This window comes from Trachemys scripta, chromosome 11, assembly GCF_013100865.1.
Source record: "Trachemys scripta elegans isolate TJP31775 chromosome 11, CAS_Tse_1.0, whole genome shotgun sequence".
Taxonomy (NCBI): Eukaryota; Metazoa; Chordata; order Testudines; family Emydidae; genus Trachemys; species Trachemys scripta.
The window spans coordinates 16,916,679-16,934,709 of NC_048308.1; the positions used below are offsets into that span (position 1 = coordinate 16,916,679).

General features: G+C 41.8%; 1 protein-coding gene across 12 annotated transcripts in view; it reads left to right on the forward strand.

Moving 5' to 3' along the window:
* Nucleotides 1-18,031, forward strand: part of R3HDM1 (R3H domain containing 1) — a 144,227-nt gene that overhangs the window by 41,264 nt on the left and 84,932 nt on the right. For 10 of the 12 annotated variants that reach the window (XM_034785070.1, XM_034785071.1, XM_034785072.1 and 7 more), the window contains 4 exons: nucleotides 1,408-1,616; nucleotides 3,348-3,558; nucleotides 15,596-15,637; nucleotides 16,125-16,214. In XM_034785070.1, coding sequence (XP_034640961.1) covers nucleotides 3,388-3,558; nucleotides 15,596-15,637; nucleotides 16,125-16,214 — 303 coding nt within the window. In that variant the 5' untranslated portion in view covers nucleotides 1,408-1,616; nucleotides 3,348-3,387. The remainder of the gene's footprint in view (nucleotides 1-1,407; nucleotides 1,617-3,347; nucleotides 3,559-15,595; nucleotides 15,638-16,124; nucleotides 16,215-18,031) is intronic. The other 2 variants (XM_034785077.1, XM_034785081.1) reach the window with 1 other exon arrangement.

The window sequence follows — 18,031 nt, forward strand, 5'->3', positions numbered from 1 at the left end:
CCCCGACGCTATTTTTAGCACACAAAAGGAGGACATGTCCGGGTAAATCCGGACGAATGGTAACCCTAGTCATGCCTACAATGTAATCCGTGGTTCTGCAGCTTGTTGTGTTGTTGATTCAGTTCATTGTGCTCCTCCCTCTGAGGAAATGCTTCATTTGTAACATTAAGGGGCATTGTGCTGTCTTTTAGATGATATGTAAAACCAAGTTCCTGACCACTGGTGATAAATAAAGATCTTTTTGCAAGAGAGAGGATGTTAATTCCAGTGCCTTGGAGATTTATTTCTATGTCCACAGTTTCTATCGGTACAGTGTTTTTCATTTCTTGTACCAACTACCATGATGTGTTGCTATGTATATTGTTTAAGAGCTGTTGCCTTCTAGCCCAAGTTTTGGCTGCACTTGTAATGGGTAAAAGAGTCCAATATATGTAAGTGTATATGATAAGCATAAGAAGGTACACCTCTACCTCAATATAACGCTGTCCTCGGGAGCCAAAAAATCTTACTGTGTTATAGGTGAAACCGCATTATATCGAACTTGCTTTGATCCACCGGAGTGCGCAGCCCCGCCTCCCCACTGTTCCCATAGTTTGGACAAAGTGTTTTGTGTTGAATGTAAAGTTATGGGTGAGGATGAAATGGATGAGTTTGATGTGTTTGTGGTAGATATTTGGGTGGTGTCCATTGTCTTGTAGATATTTGAGGCAGGCGGCGATGCCATCTTTGTGAAGGACATTGATGTGTAGGGAGATGACGTCCGTGGAGACAAAGATGGCATTCTGTGGGAGGAAGTGAGTTGTGTCCTGGAGGAAACAGGCCCTTTGTGGGTTGAGTGGTTATAGGATGGCTTCTGAGAATCCTGATATTCCTTCAGTAAGAGTGTTATGGCCAAATATGACGTGTCTGCCTGCGTTAACTTGTTTGTGTATTTTGGGAAGTATGTAGACGGTACTGGGGTTGGTCTGTGGGGGATGATGATGTGGCCTTGTAATATGAATTGCATATGGTGCTTTTACAGGATTAATCCTGCCAAGAGTTGTATGAGTTTCAATTGCCAATAACTATTCTCTTCCTCCTGCCCCCCCAAGTTTTATATTTAAAACAATTCTTTATTACAGCCCAATTCCAGAAAATAACTGTGGCATAGGGACGTTACTTTTGTCATGGTGTAACTAGACATACTGATATGTTTATTATAACGACTTATTAACTTATACTTTGGGAATTCCTTACAAATTGAAAAACATTACAGCGTCTTCCAGTTTAAATAAGTAGAACAAAAATGACAGACAAAATTGAATGGAAATGAAAAATGCTGACTTTGGTTGGTTTTTAGTTTTACAAGAAATATTCCAGATTTTCATTAATGGAAGTTACCAATGGAACTGTTTTTATTTGTTTTAGGCATCTAAAAGGGATGGTATTCTTGATCGAAGACAGTATATTTCAGTCCAGGATTCTACACTGGTGACAAGGACATGGGACTCCTCCTGCCATATTCCAGATGGTTCATTACAACTGACATCTTGGTTGACAACTGTGAAAAGGAACATTGGATTACTTTATTTTATTTTTGTGGGAGACCACAATTCCAAATCTGTAGGATACATCAGGTAATAAGGAACAAATATTGTATCTGTGACTGGCATAAACTGTGCTCTAGGTTTTTCTATTTTTAATTAAAATCCCTCAAATGTAAAAATAAAATCAATGTTTTAAATTTTAGTTCATTCTACCTAGGGTGATGGGTTTTGTTTGTTTTTGTTTTGGGGTGGTGTGTTGGTGTGTGTTGTGTGTTTTTTGTGAAGTGTAGATTTATTGTTTTCATATCTTCCTGACAACTGGCATTGCAAGAAGTGGAGACTTGAGCAGGATGGTGACTCCAAATATTTATTTGAGCTATGGAATGTTTATCCTGTTCTTGTACATCATAGAATATCAGGGTTGGAAGGGACCTCAGCAGGTCATCTAGTCCAACCCCCTGCTCAAAGCAGGACCAAACCCCAGATAGATTTTTGTCCCAGATCCCTAAATGGCCCCCTCAAGGATTGAACTCACAATCCTGGGTTTAACAGGCCAATGCTCAAACCACTGAGCTATCCCTCAGAACACATCTAGTGTACTGTTTCTCCACTATTGTAATCGTCAATACTCTCTCTCTTTCTGGTGCGTAAGAAATTTGAAGTGACCAGTTTCATTACCTTTGACATGTAAGGTCATATCTACAATTGTTCCAGTCGACTGTAGTTGACTGGGAAGCAGACAATATGGAAGTTTTCATTCAGTTCGTGAATCTTGTACAGTAGTTCATTGTGTTGGCTTACTGATCCAGACCAGTTCCCTATAGTTTTTCAAATCAACATTCTCCCCTTGAATTAGAGGAACTTCAATTTCTTATATTGGAACTGAAACCCAGTGTTATACATTGGTGTTTTCAAATACAAGATATGGAGGAGGGAGGTAGTAGAGGGTCTACCACAGGGGTGGGCAAACTTTTTGGCCTGAGGGCCACATTGGGGTTGCAAAACTGTATGGAGGGCCAGGTAGGAAAGGCTGTGCCTCCCCAAACAGCCTGGCCCCGCCCCCTATCTGACCCCTAGCACTTTCCGCTCCCTGACTGCCCCCCTCAGAACCTCCGACCCATCCAACCCCCCCACCCGCTCCTTGTCCCCTAACCATTCCCGGGACCCCACCCCCTATCCAACCCCCCTGCTCCCAGTCCCCTGACTGCTCTGCCCCCTATCCACACCCCCACCCCCTGAGAGGCCCCCTGGGATTCCCATGCTTATCCAAACCCTGCCCCCCATCCCCTGACTACTCCCTGGGACCCCCCGCCCCTTATCCAACCCCCCTGGCCCCCTTACCATGCCGCTCAGAACAGCATGTCTGGCGGCCAGAGCCAGGCATGCTGCAGCTCTGCACGGCAGGAGCGTGCAACCCTGCCGCCCAGAGAGGGAGAGGGGCCGGGGGCTAGCCTCCCCAGCCAGGAGCTCAGGGGCCAGGCAGGACGGTCCCGCAGGCCGGATGTGGGCCGTAGTTTGCCCATGTCTGGTCTACCATGACCACCTTGAATAAATTTTTAGTTCATGTCTTTTTTTCTCTTGTAAGATGCACCTGTAGCATAAGCATCTGGATTAAGGCGCTAGAACTAAGATGAATGCTCATTCATGATGACCTAAGACATGAGAAAAAGAAAATTGGTGGGGAAAATGTCCTTTTGGTGGCAAAGTCTATTGAAAATAGTGTGTGTGTGTGTGTGTGTGTGTGTGTGAATCTTTTTGAATTAGTATAGAATTTCAGCTGTATAAAGTAAATATGCATACTTTTTCTTTCTCCTGTTAAAGGTTCCTTATTTCCTGTAGAATTTTAAAGTAACCACCTCTAATGAGGATGTCTGATACTGTTACTCTAAAGGATGAAACTGATACAATGAATGGTTCAGAGGCTGAATTTAAAGACGCAACCCCAGTTGAAAACCTTATAAAATCAAGAAGCCATGAGCAGATTGAAGTAGAAAAGGATGAAAGTTGTACTGATAACAAAAATGATATGCCGGTAAGAAGTCTTTCTCTTCTTCTTTTTCATCAGTATATTATGGTAAACACAGTTCTTTCTCTTGCTCTGCCACTATGGCTTGTGATTACTTATTACATATTTCCTAGTCAAGGGCCAAGCAAACTTTATCAGTTTTGGTGAATCTGGAGGATTATATCTCCTCTCTCACCCCCACACCTTCCTATTTCTATCAATACGCATACTTAATAGTCGGTTATTTTTTTTAATAGGTTGGTGGCAAACTCCGAGTTTCTCACTGGCGGAAAAACACTCTAGGCTTTTATCTGTAGTAGTATTTCCTTTGGGTTCATTTGAACTTCTTGCAGGATGTTGAGTTTTCCATGTTGTAGAGGGACAAGGCAACAACTTTATTTTGTTTTTTATTTCCCCATTGTCAATCTCAACATTACTAAATTGAACATTTATTTTGTAGTGAAGTTACCATTGATGTTTATTTTTGTTTGTTTTTGTTTTAAGCTGTTTCCCAGGTATTTTGATTCACAGTTGTAGTGATAAGAGTTGTGAATAGGTCCTGGCATTCAGTTTTATTTAGGTTGAGAAAATGCATGATTTTAAAAAGTCCATAATTTAACAAAACAAAAATCTCATGAAGATTATTCTGGGTGAAGGAAGCTCTGATGTCTGGTTCAACTGTGCATGATGCTCTCATACAGGCCCTGTACAAGTCTATGGTAATAATGTTGTGATACACACTTTAATTTGAGTTTAATATCAATTTAGCTTCATCAAGACTGAATCTAGGGTTGGGGCATGGGGGTAGCTAGAAAAAATAACATTTTAAAAAAACAAACAAACAAACAGAGTACCCTTCATCTCCCTTGTAGAACATGAGTAATATAAGCCACTACTAGTAAATTGGGCCAATGCTAGCCAAACAAATTGCTACCTGCTATCATTGCTATGCCAGTTTGCCTAATCAGATCTCCATTGGATATCTGAGAAAAATAAATCTTTTAAAAGTAAACAAACAGACAGTAGAGTGAAGGACAAATATTCCTTTCTTACCACAGTGTATTATTAGTCTTGAGAAGTGGTGTTTTAAATTCAACTGATAGGTAAAATATCTCAAAACAAGCTGCTCTGCATGTTTAGGTCCTAGTCTAGACAAACGAAAAGCCACATGTCCCTTCCTGTGCCAATGACTATCTATTTGTATTTCTGTAGTCCCTAGAAGCCTTGTCATGGACTGAGGCTGTCACACTTTTTTTTTTTGTCGTTCAGGGGTGGGGGGAAAAAACCCTGAGCAACAAAAGTTTTAGCGCTGAAAAGCACCAGTATAGACAGCACTTTATTGCCGGGAACAATGCTACCGGCAATAAAGCTACCACCGTTGGTTAGGGGTGGGTTTTTTAATCGCCGGGAGAGCTCTCCCCCAGGGATAAAGGATGTCTATATGGCCCAAGTCATAGCGCTGCCACGGCCACACCATAACATGGGTAGTGTAGACATACCCTTAGGCTGGAGACTTAATAACTGTCATACTAGGTAGTATACAAATACACAACAAGAAGTCCCTGCCCCATACAATGTTACAGCCTTGCTAGTTAATGTTTAATATTGATATTAAGTGTAGTGTCCACAGGTGACAATCATGATCAGGATTTTGTGGTGCTAGGTACTGTATAGTTGTATTCAAAGAAATGGTCACTGTCCTGAAGAGCTTACATTCTAAAATGGTAGGTGGTGAGAGGCACATATATATATAATTTACTATACATTCAAGTGCAGATGAAGACTAACTAGAGAAATTACTAGGTGAGAGAGTCCACTGAGACATGCTCTGAGTTTTGCAAAGTAGTTTTTAGTCAAATGTTGATTAGAAATAGGTTCACTTTAGTTCCCTTGTTTTGTTTGTTTAGAGCTTCAGAGCTTTTTCTAGATAACACCTCTAAAAGAATTTCTCTCCTAAATTAGGTTCATTGCCCGCTCCAGCTTGACAAAATTAAATCCCTTTGCTAAGTTTCCAAATCTGAAAAGCTCTGGAAGGTGTGGCTTTCATGTCCATCAGTTACTTGGCGCTACTGCTCCTGTGCTGGACTGGACCACACAGAATGCAATCCTTCCTGAGGAATATGCTACTGCTGGGGAGAGTCCGTCCTCTCACAGCATCACACTTGCTCCCTTGAAAACTTCCTCCCCAACTCCTATCAACCACCCATTATTAGTACTCGGACCAGGTGATGCTCTGGGGACCAAATAAAAATAGCTATTCAAGATAAAATAGGTAAACTAGCCAGAATATTATTGTATGAAGAATACTGATTACTTTAATTCACTCTCTTCACTTGCTTTTCTTTGCTCCCTTTCTTCCCTAATGTAGTGAAATTGACGCTTCCCAATTCTGGAAGCCAGTGATGACATTTTGAAACTAAATATCCATGACATTCTGGTACTGGGATCCCTACTACTTGAGTTGCAGTATGCTGAGTAATTTATTTGCACTTGTAAACATCACTCTAAGCACAATTTGAATAAGAAAAGTGACTAATGAGTCTCAAGAGTGCCTGAATTATGTTGCCTGTCTCCTTCAGTAGTGTATGAATAAATTAATCAAATGTGGTGAAAATCACTGGAGAAGACAGTTTGGATCCATTGCTACATTGTTTGTTTGTTTTTTGTTTTTTACTGTGGGTAATTTGCTGCCCTTATCCCTTCATACCCTTTGCCTTCAACTGCTCCTGCAGCTCTCCCAATGCTTTCAGGCTGCTTGGATGCAGCTGTGCTGCCGTAAGCTCTCTAGTGTAGCCATGCTAAGCTGACAGGAAAGAGTTCTCCTGTCGACTTAATTAATCCACCCCCAATAATCAGCGGTAGCTATGTAGGTGGGAGAAGCTCACATAGCGCTGTCCATACCTGCGCTTAGGTCAGTGTAACTTATGTCGCTCAGGGGAGTGGCTTATTCACAACCCTAAGCGACATAAATTATGTGGTAGTGTAGACATATCCTTTGTTCCTTCCATCATAATGGCCTCTTTGCCTAGAATGTGCGCCTTATCCTGGAGCAATAAGCAGTCTCAGTCCATTCAAATCCGTTCTTAAAATCCTCTTCGCTGCCAGCCTACAAAATTAATCTGCCAGCAAAATCACATTACACTTGTATTTATTTAAAAAAATAATTAAAATGAATTTATTCCATGGCTTTGTGATAAAGCCATTGTTTAGTTCATCTGTTTAGTTGAAGGGTAGGAATTATGTTCTCCGTTTTGTACAGCACATAGCAAATTGACTGCTCACAATATATAACCATTTACGTATGTTGCATAAGGGGCCTACCCATGATTGTAAGGATTTAGCTTAGTGAAGCCTTAAGTTTGTAATTTGGGAAGGACAGTCACCTTTTAAAGTTGTCCAATTTTTCTCTCATGACTCTCAAGTTATTTTTAAACAGGCTTCGAAATGTGAGGCACATATGTGAAAGAGCAGTCTTATAGAAAGAATCTATTAGGATATTGTGCTTGGGTATTCTAATTTCTTATTGGTCAGTGAGTGAACTAATAAGGACACGAGCCTATACAGTAAAAATATTTTATGCACAATTATTTTAGGAATTGTATAGTTTGTCAAAAGATGCTATTATCACATTTTATGAGTAGTATGAAAACTTGATTGTTTTGTGTTCTGCTATACTGTAGCAATCCTACAATATGCACCATGATAATAGTAGTAATTATTTTAATATTTATTAAAAATGTGCAAGAGCATTCTGCTTTCCAAAAAAGAGAAGACAGTCTCTGCCCTAAAAAACATATCAGTTATCACAAGATTTTTGCTTGAATCACCTTGTAGTCTGATGTTGATTAGAACATACAGCATTTCTTATCCGTTTTTTGAAAAATGATTACCAGGAATCATTCATGTTGACTTATAGATTTTTTTTTTTTTTTTTTTTTTTTTTTTTTTACTGCATGAAAAACATTAAAATAGGCTATCTTAAGATTTTTTATGTTGTACATGGGTTGCAATCTTAAATATTCTGTCATCCATGCATTAAAAATAATTGTTAATTTGTGGATGTGATATTACCCTGTGAATAATTAATTACAGAAGTAACATAAAGACCCATGCTGGCACTAGCAAACAAAAAATGGGAATGGAAAGCTCTAGCTGTGTGAGATTGGGGAAGGTGATAGTCTCACTGGGAAACTGGTGAGAGAGGTAGTGGAAAGGAAGCAGTGCAAGTAGTGGAGGGAGAGCTTGTGCGAGGTATGGAGCTAGGACACTTATGCATTCATTATATAAAATAAAGACAAATTTTGTGTTAAAGATTTATAATTCCATTTTGGGGTTTCAATGACTATGTAGATTTCTCAGTTTCTTGATAGAATTAGATGAAATTTTAGAAATCGAATTTAAACAAATCCTCTTTCTGTACCTGTACTTCATTCCTCCTGTCCAACACAAATTCCACAACCTCCATAAATACCCCCTGGTTTCTCCTTCCCTCATTTCCTACCGTGTGTGTGTGTGTGTGAGAGGGGCGGAGGGGAAAGCCTTTTCTTGGAGACTGATCTCAGGGCTCCATCTTCCATGCTGTTAAATGCATCTCCATGTATCTTCAAAAAAAAATCCTGAAATCACAGCCATTTTCACTATCTGTGATTGAATAAATGAGACAGAAATGCCACCTATGCATTCTTACCACCTGGTCAGTGCTCCTCAGTGTTGTGTGGTGTAACTTGCGTGTCCAATTTTTGCCTTCTCTCCCCATCCACCCCATGACGACATTCATGTGCTGAGTGTGTTGGAAATGTCTGTGAATAAAATACCTAAAAATATCATGTGAATGTAATGTGAACTGCATGTCACTTGTGTTGTTGTGTCTTAGCCTGTGTCTGCACTAGGAATGCCTTACTGGTTTAGGAACCTAGTATACGCTGCCAGTGAAGTGCTTGTGCTGGTATACTAAAACCATTCCCCACAAGTGAAATAAACTATATCAGGAAAAGCTGACCGCTTTGCCAGTATAGCTGTCTCTACACTTCGGACTTGTGCTGGCACAGCTAGATCAGCCAGAGAGAACACTTCTTCATATCTCTGACTGACACAGCAGTGCCTGCTGAAGTCTGTAGAGGGGACCTGTCCTTAGTCACAATGTCTTGTGGTTTGGTTATGGAGAATTCACATGTATTTGTAGTCCTATAAGAGAATCCCATCTATAGTTATCTAAACTGATCTCTTCACCTTTTTATTATTTGTTCTGTTTGTCAGCATGGTATCTGTGCTGCTATTTTCTGTATCCACAATCCGAGAATTATCCTATACATTCTTATTGCCTCCCCAGCACAGTAATGTGTATTGAGTTAAATCTCGCATAAGCAGAGAGAAACAGACTGCAACTCTCTCAAGATGAGTTATTGTTTGGTGACCAATATATTTGTATTTGTGCATTTGGATATCAAAATCTTGCTGTTTTCACCTGAAACTTAAGGCAGTTGTTACTTTCCATGCACAGTTGTATTTCACCGTGTCTTGAGACTTGCTTCACTTTTTAAAATGATGCTTGATGCTTTAAAATATCAGAGGGGTAGCCGTGTTAGTCTGGATCTGTAAAAGAAGCAAAGAGTCCTGTGGCACCTTATAGACTAACAGACGTATTGGAGCATGAGCTTTTGTGGGTGAATACCCACTTCATCGAATGCATCCGACGAAGTGGGTATTCACCCACGAAAGCTGATGCTCCAGTACGTCTGTTAGTCTATAAGGTGCCACAGGACTCTTTCTTCATCATTTTAAAGCAGCAAAGTGCTTTCCAACACTGCCTATTTAATTTAGTTGTAATTGGTTTCTGTAACTCTGCTTAATGAAATATGGAATGCATTTATTGTACTGGGTTTTGTGGGTAACTTTCATGTTGGACTGTCATTCTTTTGGTGGTATTGGTGCCTTTTGAAAATGCAAGTTGGTGAACTCCTTATTTTATGGGGTGTGGTTTTGTGTTCCCAGGATTGATTTATAATTTCATGTGCGCAACTGCTTTGGCTGAGGCTTTTAAACCCTGAATACATATGGGTAAATATGCAGATTTAATAAAAGCATATTGTCAGAAAGAGGTTGGAAAACATTTCTAGTTTTGTGTGAATTTGTTTGACTGCTTGACTCTATTATAGGCTTGCAAGCTGGTCAATTGTCCGGGTATCTGACTATGGCCAAAAATTGTCAGTTATTCCAACGAGAATGCCTTGATGCAGGCAGCAGCCTACGTTTTGGATAGTATCATGGTGCTTACTTAAATGTCTTGATAACTCAGTTTACTAAATGCTAATACCACTTGGGGGGTGGGAGGGAGGAGGTGAACTAACTGAAAGTTGAGCATCTTAATTGGACTCTTCTAGAATAAACATTCTATACCTCTACCCTGCTATAACGCGACCCAATATAACACGGGTTCGCCTATAGCGCAGTAGCAGTGGGGCTCCGGCGGCGCTTTAAAGGGTCTGGGGCTCCGGCTGCTGCAGGGAGCCCCGCACTCTTTAAATCACCGCTGGAGCCCTGCCACCATTACCCCAGGGGTGTGTGTTAGGGAAAGGTTCACCCCTCCCGACTCACCGGTAGTGGGAAGCAGAGCGACGGGTCCCAGCCAGCTCTACTCCGCCAGCTCCCAGCTGCGGTGCCCGCTTCTCGCCGCCAGTGAGTGTGGGGAGGTTGGGGAAAGGACGCCCCCCACGCTTGCCAGTGGCGGGAAGCGGAGCGACACGGTCCCAACCAGCTCTACTCTACCAGCTCCCAGACGCGGGACTCCGCTTATCACCACTGGTGAGTCTGGGGGAGGGGAACTTTCCCTACCCCTGTGCGCCTTCTCCTCCACTCCCCCTCCCCCCCCCCCCCGAGCGACACGGCTGGGGCTGGTGCAAGGGAAGCGGAGCGGGCTGGGGCCACGTTGCTCTGCTTCCCGCTGCTAGCATCCTTTCCGCAACCTCCCCACACTCACCAGCGGCGGGAAGCGGAGCACTGCGGCTGGCAGCTGGCGGAGTAGAGCTGGCTAGGGCCGGGCTGCTCCACTTCCTGCTGCTGCCGATGAGTGCGGGGTTGCTGGGGGAAGAGGGGGAATGGGGGCGGGCTGAAGGCAGAGCAGGGGGGAGGGTAAGAGGTGGGCCGGAGGGAGTTGTCCGGGACCACACATCCCCCTAGGGACGGCCCTACCCCTTGCAGTGGGCGCAGCCCTTGGGGGGGCGGGCGGCCAGGGGATAGGGCTGTTCGCAGGGCTGGTGCTGCCGAGTATGCAGCACGCAGCTGCCTTGGGCACCATGAAATTTGGGGCAATTTGGTGCCACAAATTTCATGGTGCCCTACACTGCTGCTTATGCCCAAGGATGGCCCTGAAAGTAATAGTATATCTTTTTTTACAGTGCAAATATTTGTAAGCAAAAATAATATAAAGTGAGCACTGTACACTTTGTATTCTGTGTTTTAATTGAAATCAATATATTTGAAAATGTAGAAAAACATCCAAAAAATCTAAATTGCCTAGACAAACATACAGAAATTTACTCAGAAGGGAATTGGGGGTTGAAGAGAAGGGTTCACAGTCATTACATCTCTCCACCACCATCCCCACATGGAAAAAAGATGAACAGTTGCTTGAAGAGTTGTCCTACTGCCTACTTAGCATAAGTGCATTTAGAAACTACTTTTTTTCCTTGTACAGTTGCTACGAGTTCATTTAATTTCACTTTTATTTTCTTTTGTAATTACTCTGTCTTGAATACATTTACATTTAAATGCTAACCTAACATTGCATTAAAAGGTAATAATTTCATATTTTAGAGCTTCATTTCATTGTTTCACGTATTTGAGTTAAAATAACTCCATTAAATAAACTGTCCTTTGTAATTAGTCACAAGTCTCTATCTATGACTAAGCCTATTGGACACTACAAAGTTTCAATCTTTTGTTAGTGTTCTAATAAACTAGTGATTTAAAATAACTGACCATTTTTGACATTATTTGACCGGTCAATTGAGCAATTATTTTAGGACTAGTCAAATGCTCAACCCTACTCTACTATATATGGGTATGATTACTACAATTTAATCAGTAGATGAATGGATAGGGCCTCTAGTTGCGGTGTGCTCTTTTAAATATCATTCTGTGTTATGCTGAAATACTATTTGTTCAACTTTGTACATGATTAATTTTCTAATGAATCAGAAGAGAGACTCTCTATAATACAGGAATTGAGCCTACACTTGAGTATTTTTCTATGTTCATCACTGTTACAAAAGCTGTACTAAGGGTATGTCTACACTACGAAATTAGGTAGATTTTATAGAAGTCGATTTTTTTTACAATTCGATTTTATACAGTCTATTGCGTATGGCCACACTAAGTGCATTAAGTCGGCGGAGTGTGTCCTCACTACTGTGGCTAGCATCGACTTACAGAGCGGTGCACTCTAGGTAGCTATCCCACAGTTCCTGCAATTTCCGCTGCCCATTGGAATTCTGGGTTAAGCTCCCAATGCCTGAAGGGGCAAAAAAATTGTCGTGGGTGGTTTTGGGTACATGTCGTCAGGCCCCCCCTTCCCTCCCTCCTTCCGGGAAAGCAACGGCAGATAATTGGTTTTGCGCCTTTTTTCTGGGGTCCCGTCCACCGGACCCGCTTAGCCCGCTGCCTGCCTGGATGATCGGAACCTCAGGCAGGTAGCGGACTGAGCAGGGCCGACGGACGGAACCCCAGACCAGCACTGGGGCTCCGTCCGCTGGCTCCTGCCAGCTGGGGTCCCGCTCAGCTCTGCTCAGCTGGCAGACTTCGGTGAGGTCCATCAGGGGTGCCTGGACAGACATGGCTATCCTCCTCTTAGAGCACCGAATGGGAGTGACTACAGGTCATTCTCTTCTTTAAGTTTCGTCTCATGGAGATTCAGTCCTGCCTGGAATATCATGCGAGCTGGAGGCTTCTGCCCCAGGCTGCTCTCCCAGCCGGCATTACTGCGCGATCGCACCTACCCCAGCCTGCCCCTTACTCCCATGGCTCATGAAGCCTGGACAGTAGTAAGGAGCAGTTCAACTTGTGAAATGACAAATCCAGAACGAAGGATTGCACTCTATGGGCCACGTTAAGATTATTTCAGAGTCCTAGATAGCATTTAGTCCCTATAAAAAGCTTCATGAAAATTTCTCCCCACCCCTAACAAAAATGTTAATTTATCAGAGCAGCTGAAAGGGTAAGGAATCCGGAACTATAACTAAGGGCTGGTCCACACTAACCCCCAGTTCGAACTCAGATACGCAACTTCAGCTACGTGAATAACATAGCTGAAGTCGAAGTATCTTAGTTCAAACTACAAGGTACTTACCGCGGGTCCACACGCGGCAGGCAGGCTCTCCCGTCGACTCCGCGTACTCCTCTCGCGGAGCAGGAGTACCGGTGTTGACTGCGAGCACTTCCGGGATCAATTTATCGTGTCTAGACAAGACGCGATAAGTCGATCCCAGAAGATCGATTGCTTACCGCTGAACCTGGAGGTAAGTATAGACGTACCCTTAGAGAGAGCCTCCATATTATTTAGCTCATAATTGATATAATTCAAAGTAAAATTTCACAGCGCCGTCTGTTCTAAGACTAAAAATGCAGGAGGGGAGTCAGAAAAAGGAACAGTGACCTGTTTCTGCCCAGTTTTGAACCAGGGACATTTCGCTTGTTAGGTGAAGTGATCACCACTACACTAAGGGGCTTTTGCGTGTTAGGTGAATGTGATAACCACTACACTATGGGGCTTCTCTTTTTTTTTTTTTTGCGCAACAGACTTTGCTGAATGCACAGGAATGTTTTCTCTAGCTATAGAAGCTACCTAATGCAATGTCTAGATCTATGTCCTTCCTGCTCACAAAGCGGCCATGCCCCCGCCCAAGGCTGACACAGCGCGGAGTGCATGTGACACAGCGACCTGGCTTGGGCAGGATCGCTAGCGAGGCATGGTACTTTTGCCGTTAAGCAAACACAGCAATTCTTTCCTGGCCTCTGCCACTGAATGCCTCCATGCATTACGCTGTGCCCTATCAGTGCGGGAGGACTATATGAGCTTGAAAAACATGTCATCGCAAGTGCGCGTGTGTGTGTTTTTTTTTTTTTTTTTTTCTCCCAACCTTCTAATCTGTGATAACCTCAAGGACGGAGATGATAGGGGGAGCGTAGAAGCATTCTGGGGGGACTACATGGTCACCAGTGCTGCTGAGTTTGCTACGCTGGCCAAACAGGAAATGAAATTCAAAAGTTCCTGGGGCTTTTCCTGTATACCTGGCTAGTGCATCTGAGTTCAAAGTGCTGTCCAGAGCAGTCACCATGGAGCACTCTGAGATAGCTCCTGGAGGACAATACTGTCAAATTGCATCCACACTATCCCAAATTCGACCAGGTGATGTTGATTTCAGCGCTAATCCCCTTGTCAGGGAGGAGTACACAAATCGATTTAAGAGCCCTTTAAGTTGACAAAAATGGCTTTGTCGTGTGGACGGGTGCAGGGTTAAATCGATCTAACGCTGCTAAATTCGACCTAAACGCGTAGTGTAGACCAGGGCTAAGGCACTAGCCCTTCATCAGATATAACACAAAGGCCTAATTTGGTGGGGGTGGGGAAAGACAGTAACATTTGATAACACTTGTTATCCAGAGATACTAGAAGTCTTTCACACTTCCTCATTTTGTTATGACGTACCCTACTTCATAGGTGAAAGCTTTTTTTGAGATCATGGTTGAAGTTTATTGATGCTTTTAAGATAAGATGATCTGCAAAAGTGATTTTTTTTTTTTTTTAAATAATTGAAGAGCAGACATTACTGTTGCTGAATGCCTAAGTACATATGATTAGAGCCATTTCAGCAAATCTGTTATCTTAAATTACCTCTTTCACCCTCACTCCTTTCTTTTAGGTCTCTGAAGTAAAGTTACCCTCTCTTGTAGACTCATTCCAAACAGATGCCCCATTAGGTACTCTGATGGCATCACAACAGTAGGTTGGAGATAAACATAAATCTGAATACTTTATTCTCCAATATTCAGTGGTTCTGTAGTATTTTCTTTAAAATGTTGTTACTTCTTATACTAATTTCTCTTCCACATAAGCAGTTGGGGAGTAGTCCACAAAACAATTTCTGCAAAGGCTTGCCTACACACAGGTTTTTGTACCAATTTAACTATATCAGTTTAGTAACAGCAATAAGCTATACCAATATAAGCACCTTTATACCTGTATAACTGCGCAACCCCACATTAGGATTTGCACCAATTTAGCTACATCAGTTTCTAAACCAGTATAGATAGATTGATGCAAAAATTATCAGTAGACAAGCCCTAAGTAGTACGCACTGTGGAAGAAGTTTGGTAATCCCTGTATATTGCAGGAAAGAATAAAGAAAAGGTGGAGTTAAGCCAGAAAGAGAGAGAGAGAGAAGGCATAACAATAGCTAGAGACACGTAGTAAGTTAATTTTATTTTATATATAAAACTAGAAAATTGATTAATTTTTTATTGTTCTTTCTTTAAATGTCCGGTTTTTTGACTGGGGTTCGGGGAGGAGGAAAGGAGGAGAGGAAACATTGCTTGGTTAGTGGGCTATTTCCTACTCCTTTCCCTTATCAAAAAAGCACTGCTTCTTATAAACAGCTCTTCAGGTGGGTTTTCAGGGAACAGTAGCAGGATTATAAAATTTACTTTCTTGTAATGTTGCCAAAGAAATTGCCCCATGAGAACTACAAACTTAGGACTTTCCGGAGACTGTTAACTGGTCCTGACTTTATAAAGTAAAACAATTGTACAAAACTGGTAAGTCGTCCCACCCGCCCCATACTCATGTTTTGCAAGATGCAAAATGAAGATGAGAAGCCTGGGTTTTTTTGCCATGGGAAATGGGATAATTCTCAAATGTCAGGCTAAAAACACGTGTGTTTACTTACATGATGATCAAATCTATTAAATAACTACTGTCTTTCTGCTCTGCAGATTTCTGCATTAACAAATGTCTCCTACAGTCTAACTATAAAGCTTAATATGAACTTTTTTTGTTGTGCCCTCCATTTAGCGGCCAGTGCAATCTTTTGGACAAACAGGAAAAAGGTCCAAGGTACAGTAGACTTGTGTGCTGGCATGCTACGGAAGTCCTTCATGCTTAATGAAGCCTTGTCACTTTGTGAAAAATGGCTTGAGTTTAGTTATAGCCTTTATTTTTGGCAGTAAAGATTTTGTTTTGCTTTTGGATTTTTGTCTTGCCTAGTTGTCTGCTTTTGTGGTTTGCCTTTATATTTTTGGTGGCTTCTTATTGCTAGAGAGAGAGGAAATGCCTTTCCAACATCTCTTATTTCATATTTTTTTATTAATTGGAATTATTCTGTTGTGGTGATATGATGACTTCAAAGCTGTGACTGTTTATTTTTCCCTTTCAAAAATGATTGACTTTATTTTAAAATATTAAACATGCATATTCCAGCCAATTTGTTATTCATTTGGCAGTTAATTGAGTGGAGTAATATCAATTAATTGAGTGTGAGGTATTCTGATGTACATTTGTTTTTTTTTAACTGTAGTTTTTAATTAAAAATACTTTTCTTTAGTCAAATACAAAGTTAAAGCTAGTTCGGAGCCTTGCTGTGTGTGAAGAATCTCCACCGCCTCCCACAGCTGAAATATCACAGGACATTCAGGTAAAAATCATGTGACTGAAGCTACTGAAACCTAGTTGAAGTCATTTGCTCTTCAAAGAATATTTGAAAGAAAGACTTACTAGTCGTGTGGTGGTGGTGGTGTAGTCGTGTTGGTCCCAGAATATTAGAGACCAGGTGGGTGAGGTAATATCTTTTATTAGACCAGCTTCTGTTGGTGACTGAGACAAGCTTTCAAGCTTATTCAGAGCTCTTCATCAGCTATGTGTATGCTCAAAAGCTTGTCTTTCTCACCAACAGAAGATGGTCCAATAAAAGATATTACCTCACCCACCTTGTCAGACTTAATAGCCTTCAGTTAGATCTGTTTTAACATGCAAACAGCAAACAAAATGATTTATATTTATTTTTAAAATACTTATTTCACAAATATTTGGCAAAGAATCATAACCATCCTTTATGTCCCCCTTCACCATTGTTTTTTTTTTTTTTTTTTTTTAAACACACAACATAAGACCAAAATGTTCTTTGGCCAAAGTAGTGTTTGTCTTTCATCATGACCTAGAATTGTGGCTTAGATTTTTTTTTTTTTTTTTGGTTTGTTTGGTTTGGTTTTTGGTTTTTAATTCCCAACTGCTTTAACATGTTTTTGAAGAAGTTTTAAATTGCTCAAGCACTATTGGAAATCATTCAGATACTAAAGTAGAGAGCAGTTTTATAGTTAGAATGTAAAATAAGGTAATTTGCTAGCTTCTTATTTTTAGGAGCCATATTAAACAAACTGGTGTATGTTTTGAGTTTAGCTTGAAGTTCTGCATATTGGCTTTAACAGTGGTATTGAGCTTAGTTGCTAGTAACTAAACTGGACCTTGCCTAAAATGTATAGAGGGAGGAGCGGACCTGTGCCACTCCAGTTCCTTCTCAACTGCCTGCAGCTCAAGACTGAGTTCTGTAGTGTCTGTCTAATAGACAGGTTTTTTTTCGTTTCATTTATTTTAATGTTTTCACTTAACATGGTTTGTGCTTTGTGGAGGGGAGAAGAAAGGGGGTGTTTTCTTTCTCTCTTTCTTTAAGGTTGGGCCCCCCTTTTTGCTTGGGCCTTCTCAGCCAGTGAGTTATACGCAAGACCCCAGAATTCAAGCCTTGCCAGATTTGCCACAGGTCTTTTCACCACAGTGACAAGCACTCTAGATTTCTCCACTGCCTTGGAGAGGCTCACATCCTATCAAAGTGTAAGCTCAGCTTCAAGAGCAGATCTCAAACTGAGGGAAGACTGATTAAAACAGCTTCTCATGGAGCGCCTCCTTAAACTTGGGGGGGACTGACTCTTCCCAGCCTTCCATCGCCAGCAAGCTGAGGCCAGCGGACAGCATCAGTCTCTCAGAAGACGTCTAAATATAAGAGACCCCAGTCTCCCTGATAGAGAGAAGAGAAGTCCTTCTTAGATTTGGGAACAAAGAAACCTCACATGCTTGTGTGGATACCACTGAGGCTCCTACCTGTCATGGTACTGAGGTATCAGCACCACCAAGAAAGGCTTCTTGTAACTAGTAGGCCACCGCCGAACAGCCCTGAACAACTGATTAGTCAGTACTGGCATCAGACTCTTCCAAGTGGAAGGACTCCTCAAGGAGTGAAGACTCTTTGAAGAAATCATCTTCTATTCACCTGGTACCATCTGCCTTCACACAGAGCATGCAGACTGATCATCTGTACTGTCCCCAGTACCGCTGGAGGTATTTCACCCGTAGTAGCAGTCCCCTGGCTCACTAGTATTATCCAGGTTCCTCTCACATAAGAATCTTCAGACTTTTTGGAGGAACATCAGTCCCCTATGAGGAGGACTCTCCCTCCCGTAC